This window comes from Penicillium chrysogenum (genome assembly GCF_028827035.1).
Source record: "Penicillium chrysogenum strain IBT 35668 chromosome Unknown utg000002l_segment0_segment0, whole genome shotgun sequence".
In the NCBI taxonomy this organism is placed as follows: domain Eukaryota; kingdom Fungi; phylum Ascomycota; class Eurotiomycetes; order Eurotiales; family Aspergillaceae; genus Penicillium; species Penicillium chrysogenum.
This window is the reverse complement of record NW_026622750.1, coordinates 4,921,801-4,934,460: the sequence shown is the minus strand read 5'-3', so window position 1 is coordinate 4,934,460 and position 12,660 is coordinate 4,921,801. Positions and strand designations below refer to the sequence as shown.

At 47.6% G+C, this 12,660-nt stretch overlaps 5 protein-coding genes across 5 annotated transcripts; 4 read left to right on the top strand and 1 right to left on the bottom strand.

The window, feature by feature from the left end:
• Positions 1-67: 67 nt before the first annotated feature.
• Positions 68-868, top strand: N7489_005082 (uncharacterized protein; the record flags this gene model as incomplete). Its single annotated transcript, XM_056710834.1, has 2 exons — positions 68-177; positions 220-868. The coding sequence occupies 2 exons, from the start codon at positions 68-70 to the stop codon at positions 866-868; spliced, it is 759 nt and encodes a 252-aa protein (XP_056569255.1).
• Positions 869-3,417: 2,549 nt separating this feature from the next.
• N7489_005081 (uncharacterized protein) lies at positions 3,418-4,782 on the top strand (the record flags this gene model as incomplete). Its single annotated transcript, XM_056710833.1, has 2 exons — positions 3,418-3,934; positions 3,995-4,782. The coding sequence occupies 2 exons, from the start codon at positions 3,418-3,420 to the stop codon at positions 4,780-4,782; spliced, it is 1,305 nt and encodes a 434-aa protein (XP_056569254.1).
• Positions 4,783-6,385: 1,603 nt separating this feature from the next.
• On the bottom strand, positions 6,386-9,269 carry N7489_005080 (uncharacterized protein; the record flags this gene model as incomplete). The annotated part of the gene is made up of 4 exons (XM_056710832.1): positions 6,386-7,039; positions 7,118-7,893; positions 7,952-8,902; positions 9,242-9,269. The coding sequence occupies 4 exons, from the start codon at positions 9,267-9,269 to the stop codon at positions 6,386-6,388; spliced, it is 2,409 nt and encodes an 802-aa protein (XP_056569253.1).
• On the top strand, positions 9,243-9,833 carry N7489_005079 (SDR family oxidoreductase; the record flags this gene model as incomplete). Its single annotated transcript, XM_056710831.1, has 1 exon — positions 9,243-9,833. The coding sequence occupies one exon, from the start codon at positions 9,243-9,245 to the stop codon at positions 9,831-9,833; it is 591 nt and encodes a 196-aa protein (XP_056569252.1).
• Positions 9,834-11,178: 1,345 nt separating this feature from the next.
• N7489_005078 (SDR family NAD(P)-dependent oxidoreductase) lies at positions 11,179-11,778 on the top strand (the record flags this gene model as incomplete). Its single annotated transcript, XM_056710830.1, has 3 exons — positions 11,179-11,242; positions 11,310-11,564; positions 11,591-11,778. The coding sequence occupies 3 exons, from the start codon at positions 11,179-11,181 to the stop codon at positions 11,776-11,778; spliced, it is 507 nt and encodes a 168-aa protein (XP_056569251.1).
• Between the last annotated feature and the right edge of the window lie 882 nt (positions 11,779-12,660).

Sequence of the window (12,660 nt, the reverse complement as noted above, 5' to 3'; positions counted from 1 at the left end):
TCAACTTCAGCCTAGGTCTTCAAGATCGTCTTCAGACTTCAACTTCCTTTAATTTCTCGCTTTACACATGTCAACTGTCAAATATATCGCTGAGAACGCCGGTTTCCGAAAGAGAGTGCTGGGAAAGCTCTCGGAGTATGCACATGCGCGACCCATATTTTCGCGACCCCGCTCAGCGTAAGTGAACCCTCTCCTGTCCCGGTATTGCCTGCCGCACAGATTTTACAATGACAACTACTCGGAGGCTTTCTCCCTTGATTCAAAATCTGTCGAAAGATATGCTGAACGCATCCCGGATAGGCGCGAGTGCCCCAATGAGGGGAAGACCAACCTAAACGCCGAATCAATCTTGAGCGACAGCGGCTCTGGTCTTGTGGACCACACCGGCTGGTTCCCACATTACAAAAGCTGTGTTCAGCATTTTGTCGACTATAGTCAGTATACGCCTGGAGTGCAGTCCATTGCTGCATTTATCAATATCCGACTCCCCTGCCAACGACCTTACGGGACTTGTGCCTTGAGCTCGCGTTCTGCGTCATTACCATTCATTTCACTTCGACCTTATATTCGGCGCCTGATTGTTACGGCGCAAGACTCCTTGGATGTTATGCAAAGTTTTTTTGGCGAGGGTTGGCAGGCCGGTGTGGGCTGCATCTACAAACAAGAACGTGCCATCTATCTGTTCACGGCGAAAAGCAGCGGCTGGGCTTCAACCAAGGCGGCCTACGATATCTTACCAGATGAATATACACCTTTCTTGAGGCCTCTGCGTGACCCCTCAGAGGACGAGATTCAAGTAGCAGAGTCGCAATGGAGTGAATGGTTGGCAATGGAGGACTGGATGGTTGGTGCGCGAGCTCCATGGTAGGAATTAAGCCATGTGAGAAAACAAGGATTGGTTGCGGCTATTGAGGTGCGATCCTTGGCGGTTGATACTCGCGCGATAGTTCAATGTACCGTAGTTCTTGACTTGCGATAGTGCACTCAACGAGCAATATTTATTTGTAATTGGCTTAGGCCAGGACATATTACGGCACACTTTGGCTGCAGACTGAGAAGACGGATGACTATAGCGCGTATGAGAAGCGCAGGCTTGTCCATGAAACTCATAGCCACGGGGATTAGCAGTAGCCCGTTTGGACCACCAAAGATGCGTTTCCATTACGTGATGGAATTCGTAGGTATATCCTTGATCTATTCAAAGAGAAAAATGATCCTTGAGCACGCTGATCAGTCATTCTTGAGTCTGCACCAAAGCCAGTTCCAAGGAAAGCAAACGAGGTAGCTGCTCGTCAGGACGAAGCTGGAAACAGACCCGCTCTTTGCTCAATTTAGAGGTAGCTTCCTTCGGAGCTCTGTCATTTTCATCTGGTATCTCGCCCTTGGGGTGTTTCTCCTGACGCAAGGCCCATAGATGTCGAAGGAGTGCCGCCCGTCGAGCCGCTTGAAAGGCGAGTTTCTGGACATCACGATCGAGATCTGCCAGTGTCTCCAATATGGGTTGAAAATGCTCGATCGTCAGATATTTATTTAGGATTTCTCCATGCTGCTACGACATAATATAGTGATTAGCCACAGTATAGAAAGTGTCACTGCACCAAGCTTACAAGTGGGGGTTCGGAATCGGAATCGGCCTGCGGATAGGCCTGGCGGTCTTCCCTATCTTGGTCCGATAGATGCTCTTGGGGCATCCAGCGTGTTCACTTGCAGAAACTCAGCGCCCAAAAACATATAATTACCAGCTGGCGCTGGTCTCTCTTATAGTCTGCCCAGAATCAAACAGTTAGTTCAACGCTGTGGCAAAGGTGGCATAACTCGTCCAACGCAACTATGACCCGACACATGCCAGAGACCTCGTTGAACATATATTTCCAACGTTCGGACTTGTTATAATCAATATCTTTCTTTGGTCGATTTTCTAATTTTCATTGTACCATCTGCTCAGCACTCGACGAAACCTGAGAGACAAAGAATGGAAAAAAATAGGAATTCCTCCGCTGATCTGTGGTGACCGTAGTGATAGTAAGGAATTGTCGAGGTCATTACCATCCCTGAGTTTTGCAACTGTTGAATATCAATAACCTCCGAGAACTTACCGCTGTCAGTAAGGTATATTCCGGCGATACGTAATCTTTTTCCAGGACTCGCGCTATCTCATGACCTCGTCTACTCAGAAACTGCGTCTTACATTTTGACTGTGCTGTTTCTTGGTTCTGTAAAGTGTGGTAGTTGAGTCAACGTTGGGTCTTCCAATCCGTCAACCTTTTACAATAATGTCTTTTCTCGGTCACCCACTGAATGTATCGCTTATGTCCGTAGAAGTGTAATTCAGACATACCAATAGGTATCGTCTTTAGTAGCCACCCTCACAACTATGCTTTTCCATTTGACATCAATCTGCCATCACTTTGTTTATCCTCTATCGCGTTAGAACCACGCCTTTAACTTACGAAGCATGAGCTAGAGCTAGGAAACGGGCGTATTTCATACCTGCATTCGCTGTAGGTGTCACTATACGAAGGACAACAAGACTACGAAGCAAACCCCGGAATGTTGTACATTTACCGGCCGGACGGGATTAGTTCGGTCTATCCTCCCCTGTGTACTTTCCCAGACGGCGCTGCACGTGGACCACAGTTCCTGTTCCAGCCTTCCGCATATTTGGCCGCAGACTGCATATGCACAACTAATATTGTGCGTTTGTGTTCTCGGCTTTTATGCTTGTCTGATTACAGATTTTATATCCAAACATTCGTTCTCGTGCATATTTCAAATGCTTTTACTCGTCCCCTGCAGCTGCTACATGCTACAATCCCACAAATACCTTGTTTTCAATCGTCCACCGCCGCCTTTCTCTCTTTGATTCTAGAGTCCCGTCTTCGAACCCCGTCTCTCAACCTCTACAAATCCTACATATAAGACTATCTTCTTTCCGGCCGGGTAACACTTGTCCGGGTAACACTTGTCGATAAACACGTATGGCCGACCGCTCTGTGCCCCAGCCCCTCCTCATTCCTTGTCAATATTCATTATTCGCCTCCTCAATTTGTCCTAGTGTCGTAACGGCGCTTCTAGCCCTCCGATCACTGGTCGATCTCATCCATCGTGTTGGAGAGCACAACCAATCGGATGCCACACTCTTATTACACAAGAGCCTCAGCGAATCATGCTCCTCCAGCGGGGCATCAATAACAAAGTACCCAGGTTTACTAAGCGGTTTTGATTGTGTGACGGCAACCCTTCCCCCTTTTCCATTACCACTGAGGGTTTCGAGTGATTCTTTTCAATTAGTCCTCTCCACTCTTGTGTCGGTAGGGATCCGGTCTCTGGCAATGAATTGAATAACGGTCGCTATCCTCTCTTCGTTAGAACCGGTCCATCAAAAACGCCAGTATAATCCCAAGTCCCATGAGCAATATGCCCACTGGGCCCATTGACTTTTTCGGCCATCGGGTATCTAGTCCGCTGCCGCGGATTGAGACGGTGCGCCATGATTTACAGCCAATTCTGAAGCTGATGAGACTGTACATCGAAATCCTTGATCGAAACGGCAGTGTCGCCAAGCAGCTCCATAGGCCTCTCTTTAGTAACAAAATAGAGGACAGGATAAACGGTTTATTCAGTAGCTCTCGCCCAAGGGTCGTGGAGTTGGCTAGTGACGACAGCCTTTTCGGAGGTCATCCCAGCTGGGTTGATCTCATCCAAGAAGCGAATTTGAACAATCAAATTGAGCTGCGTGACGAGGACCAGTATCGACTTTGCGTTCGGGGCCTGTCATTAGACATGAACAAAAGCGATCGTGATATACTTTCATCCAACGTGCTTCAGAAGCTGCTCCTGATGCCTCCTGAACCCGAAGATGTGCAAGCAGAGCGAGAAGCCAGAACTGAGTTGATCAAAGATTTGACTCGCCTGCGAGAGGACATTTTAGAAAGTGAGGGTGATACATAGCCCCTGTCAAAAAAAATGGGGTATACAGGCTAAAGTCTACTAGTTGATGAGACGGTACAGACAATCCTCCAAACTTTGCAAGAACAGACCCACAGCGCCGATAGAGATTTTACCAGATCAGAATCTTCGGAGTCCCCCGTCGAAATCCACATGTGTGATGTGGATGCAAACACAGATTCTGCAGTTCATACTGAAACTAGAATTGATGCAGAACCAAGCCCCGACCATTGTCGGGATGGGGAGACGGGCAGTACTCTTGCGGCGCTAAGCACATCCGGAGAGGAGAGTCACATACCGCCCTTAAAGATGACTTCAGCGTGGAGCCCTTTGGAAAAGAGACAATTGCGCGCTTTCTTGAGTACCAGGGGGCACTTGAGTTGGTCGCGGATAGCGCAGGAATACGAGGAGATATTCCACAGGGGACGAAGTCCTTCATCTATTTCTGGTCAGGCTCGCTGCCTTGGTCTCTCTGTTGGACGCAAGCCAAGAAAAAAACCAGCCCAGCCAGCCCAGCCAGCCAAGCGCGATCCGCTGGTGCTGAAAGTCCGTTTTCCATCAGACAAACCATCTCTGACCGAGCAGACTAAGTCAGCCGAACGCGTCCAGCAGCCAACAGAAAACAGTCTTGGCGAAGAAGATCCCGGAATAATCTCTGAGCATACCCCTCAGTTGCCAGATATGGCAAGTTCCCCTATGAACGTCCACGTGGCCAGTCCTTCCGTTGGCCCCAATGTACCTTCCATGATGCAATTCATCACAACCAAGGATTACGCAAATGTTCGACAGTCAAATCATGTATCACCAGGATCATTTGGTTTGATATTGAATTGAAGAGTCTCTTGATTATTAATAGTCACGGTAGCTATCGAACGCTTCACGTCGATCGAATTTGCAAATAAGACGCGATTATGCCACTTTGTATGCTAGAGCATTCATCTTCTATAGCCTCATAACATGGGCTGTTTTACTGTGTTCATACACGCCTACGTTCGATCAACGGAGGAACAGGCGCGTGTGGACTTGGCAAGCTTTGACCTTCTTTTCGTGGCCTAAGCCTAAGCGCGTCTCGGAATGGTTTAAAATAGATTTGCAGCTGTAGTGCTAGCTGATCGACGCAGAAAGTTACTTTTTGAAGTTTAGCATATCCCTTTATACGCTTACGAAACAGGTAGCCGGCCTAGTAGAACATCAGATGTATTTACAGGAATTATTCTGGCCAACTCAGCGTAGAGCGAGTGGCTTTACGTTTTTTGTCGCCGGCCAGAGGTGAGAGGGTCCATCTCGCACAAGCAGAGGCACGTTGATCCAGATTCTCGACCCACAACTCAAAATTATGAGATGTGCTTGGACTTCCAGGCTCGCCGTCAGTGGGGAGTAACATGAGGGCGCTGGCAGCTACATAACGGAGCATGCCAATCACTTCGGTGATCACCTTCGTTAACTACAGGTAATCTCACTATTTCTTTTATATTTTTATATTTTTTTTAAAAATGAGGGTCAACGGTGGACAGTAAAAAACCGGATTGAAATACTTGAAACCCTAGGCTTTATTGTTGACTGAGTCTTTCTTGCTGAGGCCCGATATATCTGCGCAAGCTTTCCCTGTCAATCAACGTTCCTTCAACGACGGTGTTTCCATGAACTTGACACTCCTATCCTAGTACGGCCGTGGATAGTATTTCTCTTTATTCGGAGTCTAGGTCTTGTATCAGGTAAACAAGTTGAACAATGACCTGATACACAGAATCTATAGGGAGAAAGGATGAAGAGGCCGAAGTCGATACGAACGTTCTGTTGACTCATCGTCGATAGTAGTCATATGAAAAGGATATGCAGCATGCGATCGTATTGGTATAGGCAGGCCCGAGCAGACAATTTATTTGTTCGTGTGGCGTTCGACTTGAGTGACAGAAATGAGGTTGGTCTGTTGTAAGATCATAGACAGCAAGGATTGATCCAGTTGGACGAGTTGCTGGAGCTTACCAGTTCATAAGCAACAAAGTGTACCCTTGAGTCAGGACGATCAGTTTGCGTATCGAGCATATCAGCTTCCCAACTAGATCACTTACATCTCTCTGCAAGCGAAGCAGCAGTTGAAAAAAATTGAGGCGCAGCTGACTACGGTTCCTAATTCCTGAAGCTCCGAAGAAAGTCACACGGGAGACGTACATTGCATGCCTTTTGATATGCCGCTTGTTCAATCCTGGGGAACAACGAACATATGCGGTACTCTTGCCTCGCGTTTTGTACGTTTCGATGTATCAACATATCCTCACGAACAGATACGACGGACCTAAATTGGCAAAGCCGGTTATCACCTGATTCACCACCTGAACTCTTGAATTCTTGAAGCAAATATATAGGGCCCGCCCCAAAAAGCTTAAATACATCATCGGTCTCCAATTCAATTTCCCCCATGGCTGAGAGAACATGACTACTCATTGTCCTCGCCAGATTCATTTTCTTCCTCCACTATTTGGTCCACAATTATGACTTCCCCATCGCTTGCACTGTCTGATTCTTCATTGTTGTGCGTGTGACAAGACACATAAAATACATCGTTATCCACATTAGTACCCAGTTCAGCTCCTGTTGATGTGGAGAAGAATGGATGGTCAGCCCGGAGAGTGAGACCCTGACAAATGTATCCCATGGGAGTATGGGAGATATCTTGCCCCGGGCGACGTAGACTCAGCCACTCCTGTAAGAAAGCTAAAGTGATTTCCATGTCGACTGAATTGCTTGTGGGGAGATTTTCAACTTCACTTGGACGGCCAGAGCAAGCATGGATCCGACGCCGCAAATATTGGCATTCCGCAAATGCGAAATACAACCTTCCAGCTAAAATCCCAAGTTCGAATGGGAGCCAGGATGGTGGGTTCCATCCGGTAGGTAGACGGGGAAGTGAGTAGTAGTCTAGGCGGTTGAAGTGGAGCATCCGTTTCGTGAAGGGCGCCGCATAGAGGAGCAAGTGCGTAGGCGGGTCTGCGTGTTTGCGTAGTATGGGGATGACCAACTCTGCTTCCTCCGGTATAATGACCAGGGCGACATCCGCACGCATGCTCAAGAGAACCCAGTTGATAGGGCGCTAAACAGGTCAATATGAGAAAAGAGAGGGCGAGGCCTGTGCCGCTAATCGACTGCTCGGGGTGGGTTCAGAGCTTACACCAAAATTATCAGAATCATGTTCAGTACCCAGTCGGACGGTTCTAGAAAACTCGGGCGACAAAAACACGTGGGGTATCATTGAAAATGATTGCATCATTTGCTTCCTCCAGAGCCGAGTTGATGTTATGATAGTGGAAGCCTGCGGACAGACGTTCTCGCCTCTGAGAAAACCCGTTTCAATGAAATCTCGAATCACTTGATGCAATCCTGGAAACTCTAGAGCATCAATGAAACATGGTCGCTGTAGCTCCCGTTCCTGCTCGACCTCATTGGCAACCTCGCGCTGTTGCTCTACTTCTTCCAGCGCAGAAAGTACCGCAGACTCCTTGTCTGAAGTTCGTGGATGAAACTTTTTCCTAAGAGTGTCCATAAACCCTCTCAATTTACCAACAAGTGGAAGATTGGTCTTCGATTGAGACGAGATCACGTCATCTCTCAATAAATGGGGCCCATACAGTTGTTCCAAGGTTTGCTGCTCTGGCTGCTGCAAGTACTTCAGATATGGTTCTCGGTGATCGACATTCGAGAGGAAGTCGTCAAAGGTCGCAGCAGCCTGCATTCGGTAACAGAAATTAGTACCCTGCGAAAAGTACAGGGAGTGTAACTGTCTGTTGCTGGCACAAGTCTGATCAAGGAGCCAAGTTATAACATCTGCAGAATCAAGGTCTTCCCTTACTGTCTTGTGGCAGATGTCCTGAATACTCTGGTGAACCTCTGACGGAGCAACAAATGTGACCGACTGGGTTGTGCCCAATTGCCGCAATCTCATCGCAGCTATACAATGTGGTCAGCCATATACGTTGGACAGGGAAGCGTTGGATTCGAAAGATACCTTGGACTGTATGATCCTTCGTCTGATTCAGACCAAGTGTTAAGGCGCCCCTCGCGTCTTTTGGCAACTTGAGGTCTGTACCCCGAGTGTGAACCTCGTCTAAATACACTAGACAGCCCTTCATATTATCGACGAAGGGGGTCGCAAGAAGAGGAATAGTCTTGCCCGTCTGGTATTGTACCCATGGCTTATTGTCTGTACCGAAATAGACCGCTGCCTGTGCCTGGTCGTCCTCTTGCAGCCACGTCCGGACTAGAGTCTGATTGTCCATCTCGAGTATGAAAGCTCCGGCATCAAGAAGAACGCGGATTTTGTTGTCTTTGAGACAGCGTAGAAGCCCCACTTCCGACATACGCTTGCCGTCCAGATCGATCGCTTGAATATACTGTCGGTTTCTCGCATGCAAGAAATAAGTCAGAACCTCGGCATTGGTATGCAATAGCGCAGGGAGATCTTGCTGTTGCATTGTGAGGGGAAGTAGCCAGCGGTTATCATTCGTACCGCTAAACCCAGTAGTGAGCCCTGGACCTTTGAACTCTCCCGGTTCCGTCTTGGCGCAGTTCAGGAAGAGTGGGACATCCCATCCGGACGCTTGAAGCTTGACCTGAAATTGCTGCGCATGTGCCGGGAAAACGAAACGCCTGAGGTAGTGGTTTATGACTGTTGTAATCCAGCGTAAATGGCGCCAGATTTCAATTATCTGCCCTTTATCGTCCATATTGATGAGGTTCCAATGGCGTAGACGATCAGGTAGAGTGGCCGAGGTCTGCGTCCACCGATCATACTCCATAGCAGGATCATCGGATCTCAACACAGCCTGCAGGCTCTGTCGGAGTTGACCTTCGCTCAGACCCTGGTGGTAGAAACCGAGGCAAGTTAACAGTATTGAAACATCCGGGTGGCCCCATTCAGCTTGGTCTGACGGGACCCCTTTGGCATGAAATGGGACCGCTATCGGGTAGCGATTAGGATGAAGTCCATACTGAACATTCCATCTTTTCTTCAGGGCGAGCAGAAGAATTCCTTGGGAAAATAGGCCCCGTAGCAAATACACGTTCTTTTGAACCTTGGGTTTGTCTGGAAAAAGAGCTGCGAAGGATTTGATGGTCGATGATTCAACACTTTCGCAGGATATTACAGACCGTAAGATCTCGCGAGTCCGGGGTTGACAGCCATGGGACGGGAGTATCCATGTCCGCCCGTCACATATTATTTCGACCAACTTCCGAACCAGCTCATGTTCGACATCACTTTTGAGGAAATACGCAACCGCTGATCGGAATAACTAACCATGAGTGAACGCTGTGACATAATTCATTGTTTAGATCGGCTACCTGAGCCCCACCAAGAGTTCTATACTGCACAAGCACGGGCCAACTCCCAATTTGGGGGCTCTTTACACTATCACTCGTTGGATGTTCGCGACAAAGAGAGCACGAACCAGATAATGTCTACGATCGCCAACGGCAAGAACAGGCTGGATGGCTTAGTAGCCGCGGCTGGGGTAAACCATATAGGGAGTGCGATTAATCACTCCGCCGCCGATATCGAACGGATAATCAGTATCAATTATACTGGTGCTTTCGCATCTGCAACTGCTGCTGCAACACAAATGCTGAACAAGCAATCCCGAGGATCAATACTTCTGATTTCCAGTATGAGTGGGATGATCGCGAACAAAGGAATGAAATCGTCCATCTATAACTCATCTAAAGCCGCTGTGATCCAACTCACTAGAAGCTTTGCTATGGAATGGAGCAATATCGATACGGAAGGCAGGGGGAATACGAGTGAACTGCCTCTGTCCCGGGCACATAATGACGCCTATGGCCAAGATGGTTATGGACGGGACCCCGGGGACAAAGGAGATATGGGAGTCTGAGAATATGATGGGACGGTTGGCACGGCCGGAAGAATCTCGTGGTATTGCCTTGCTTCTCATGAGCAATGCGAGCAGCTTCATGACTGGGAGTACGATAGTAGCCGACGGAGGGCATACAGCATAGTGAAGGCTTCAGTATACGGAAGGTTTTAAACCGTTTTTTCTTTACAATTGATTCTAATATACTTGCGCTACGCCCGGACAGTCAGTTGGCCAGCTGTGTAGATACTGGTTTATACCTTACTTTGCTACTACTTATATAGATATAACTACCTTTCTCTCTATATTGCATCTTCCTATCCTACACCTCGCCTATACTATTATTATCTCGATCACTAAAGAGGCATAGATCTTTAAGGCTTTGCCTCTTGTGTCCCCGCAAAGATCCGTAGCTTATTTACTAGCCGTAATTCTTCCAACAATCATTTACCCCGACCCATCGCTGAATCGAAACCCTACATTAAGATACAAGTGTGGTGATCAATTTCTATTGATCCGATTCCATTTTCTTCCGTTTTCATGACAGTGCATGGCCACAGCGAAGTGTCTAGGATGTTCTGCTATCAGCTCTGCGATTTGTAGTTGATTCCTTCAATCTTAATGACTGCGGGTGTATTGGCCAAGGAAGCAATCGGACGTCTTGGTTGGGTGATATTCTTATTTTCCGCGTTCGGTAACGCGCGCGGATCACCTCGCTCAGTTTGGTGGATCACCATTGGAGTAAGTGTCTGGTTCACAATCAACTCGCGAAGGGTCAGGGTAATGAATTCTACTACTGTACCAATATGGTATTGCATCAACCAAACTACTTCATCATTGTCCCTCAGCCTTTTCGTATATTGTGATTCTATTTACTGAGTGTGTTTTGGGCTGGTTCCTCCACTATCTTTGAATCAGCCTGTATATTGGACTACGAACTCAAGCTTCAGTTGGAAGCGCCCGCACAGCCATTACGATATCATTTAGGCTCCAACAGGGTAGTAGAACTCCGATCGCTGGACTGAACGACGCGAAAATCTGTTTGCCACATTCCTGAGACATTTGGATTGCTCTTTCTCCAGTGCTCGATGATACGTCAATTGGTTTGTCATTATGACTTACGTTACAAAAATATCATCTCAAATCGTTATACCCCTGCTCATTTTAGCCTTGGAAGCTTCGTTCATTAACCCGTAATCAAGTCTTATACTAAAAGTGACGTAATTTAAGCAAACTTGACTCAAGAGCAATAATTGCAATGATATATCCCCAGCACGCATATAAGAGCCATAACTGACACACGGAGACCTTAGTATCCATCCGTCAACGAATCTATCTACAGCACTTTCGAATACGTATCAGGAATATGCCTGCTCAAGAAAGCAACCGGAGCTTCAAGCTCGAAACCCTTTTCAACCTGAAGGGCAGAGGTGAGTTACTAATATTGCCGACTGGCTTTTCCCTAGCTCTGGCGTTGCTAACAAAGTGAGTGGGTAGTCGCTCTTGTCACAGGAGGAGGGTCCGGCATCGGTTTGATGGCCACTCGATCCCTTGCCGTCAATGGTGCTAAAGTCTACATCACCGGTCGCACAAAGGAGAAACTGGACCGTGTCGCAGAGCTATACTCTAAGGAACCTCCGGGTCAGATTATCCCGATCGCTGCCGACGTCACTCCAAAGGAGTCCATTCAGAAGTTAGTCGACGAGATTTCAGCCAAGGAGTCGAAACTGCCTATTTTGATCAACAATGCCGGTATAGCTCTCCAACACAGAACACAGATCAAGAAGACCCAAAAGCATTGCAGGAGCAGCTGTTCAAAAACCAGGGCACGGTCCAGGAATGGGAAGAAGTTATGCGCACCAATGTCACACAGCTTTTCTTCACGACCACTGCTTTCCTGCCCTTGCTGAATAAGGGAACAGAGAACGAGCACGGCTGGTCTAGTACCGTTGTCAACATCTCGTAGATTTCTGGCCTTGTCAAAACTGCCCAGCATCACTTCGCCTACAACGCTAGTAAGGCGACTGCCGTTCATTCACTAAAATGTTGGCCCACGAGATCGTTTCCTCGCAACTCAAACTTCGTGTGAACTATATCACGCCCGGGGTCTTCCCGTCCGAAATGACAGCCAAAGCAGTGACGAGAAGCAAAAGGGCACGCTCCCCAAAGAAAGGTACGAAGGCAAAGTCCCCGCCGGACGCCCAGGGAAAGATGAAGACATGGCAAGTGCAGTATTGTTTACAGTCTCGAACCAATACCTCAACGGACAAACAATTGTCGTTGACGACTTGCTGGCCGCGGGCACACTCTAAAGCTATTATGTGCGTTAGAACAATCATTACATGTACACAGAAGAGATGGTTCGTCACTTTGGTATATCTATGGTGGATTGAAAGTCATATTTCCTGCTGAAACTCGATCCAAGTTCCTGTTTAAAGCTCTCTGAATCTGTTCATTGCATGTCCCTTTAGGTCAATTTCGTGGCTTTCAACATCTGCATAAATGATGGATGATTTAGCAAGCAATGTAGACTGCGTGTTCCATTCTCATCTAATTCCTCAATAACAAACTGCGAATCTTTCGGGGAGTGTCTTGAGGCTTTCGATCCCGTTACCTCCAGGTCGCCACTGTCCTTCAGCTCACCAAGGCGAGGAAAGGACACCGTTTTTGACGGGTACATCCAAAAAGCGATTCAGATGCAGCCCCTGAAGTGAAAAGCAAGTATGTGGAGAAAAGGCTAGCCAAAAAGCGCACGGGACCAGAGTACTCATGATTTCACTGCTAATTTCATCATCGAGTGCGATTAGAGTACTGCCTAAATTGTTTAAGGATTGTATATCAGATTTCA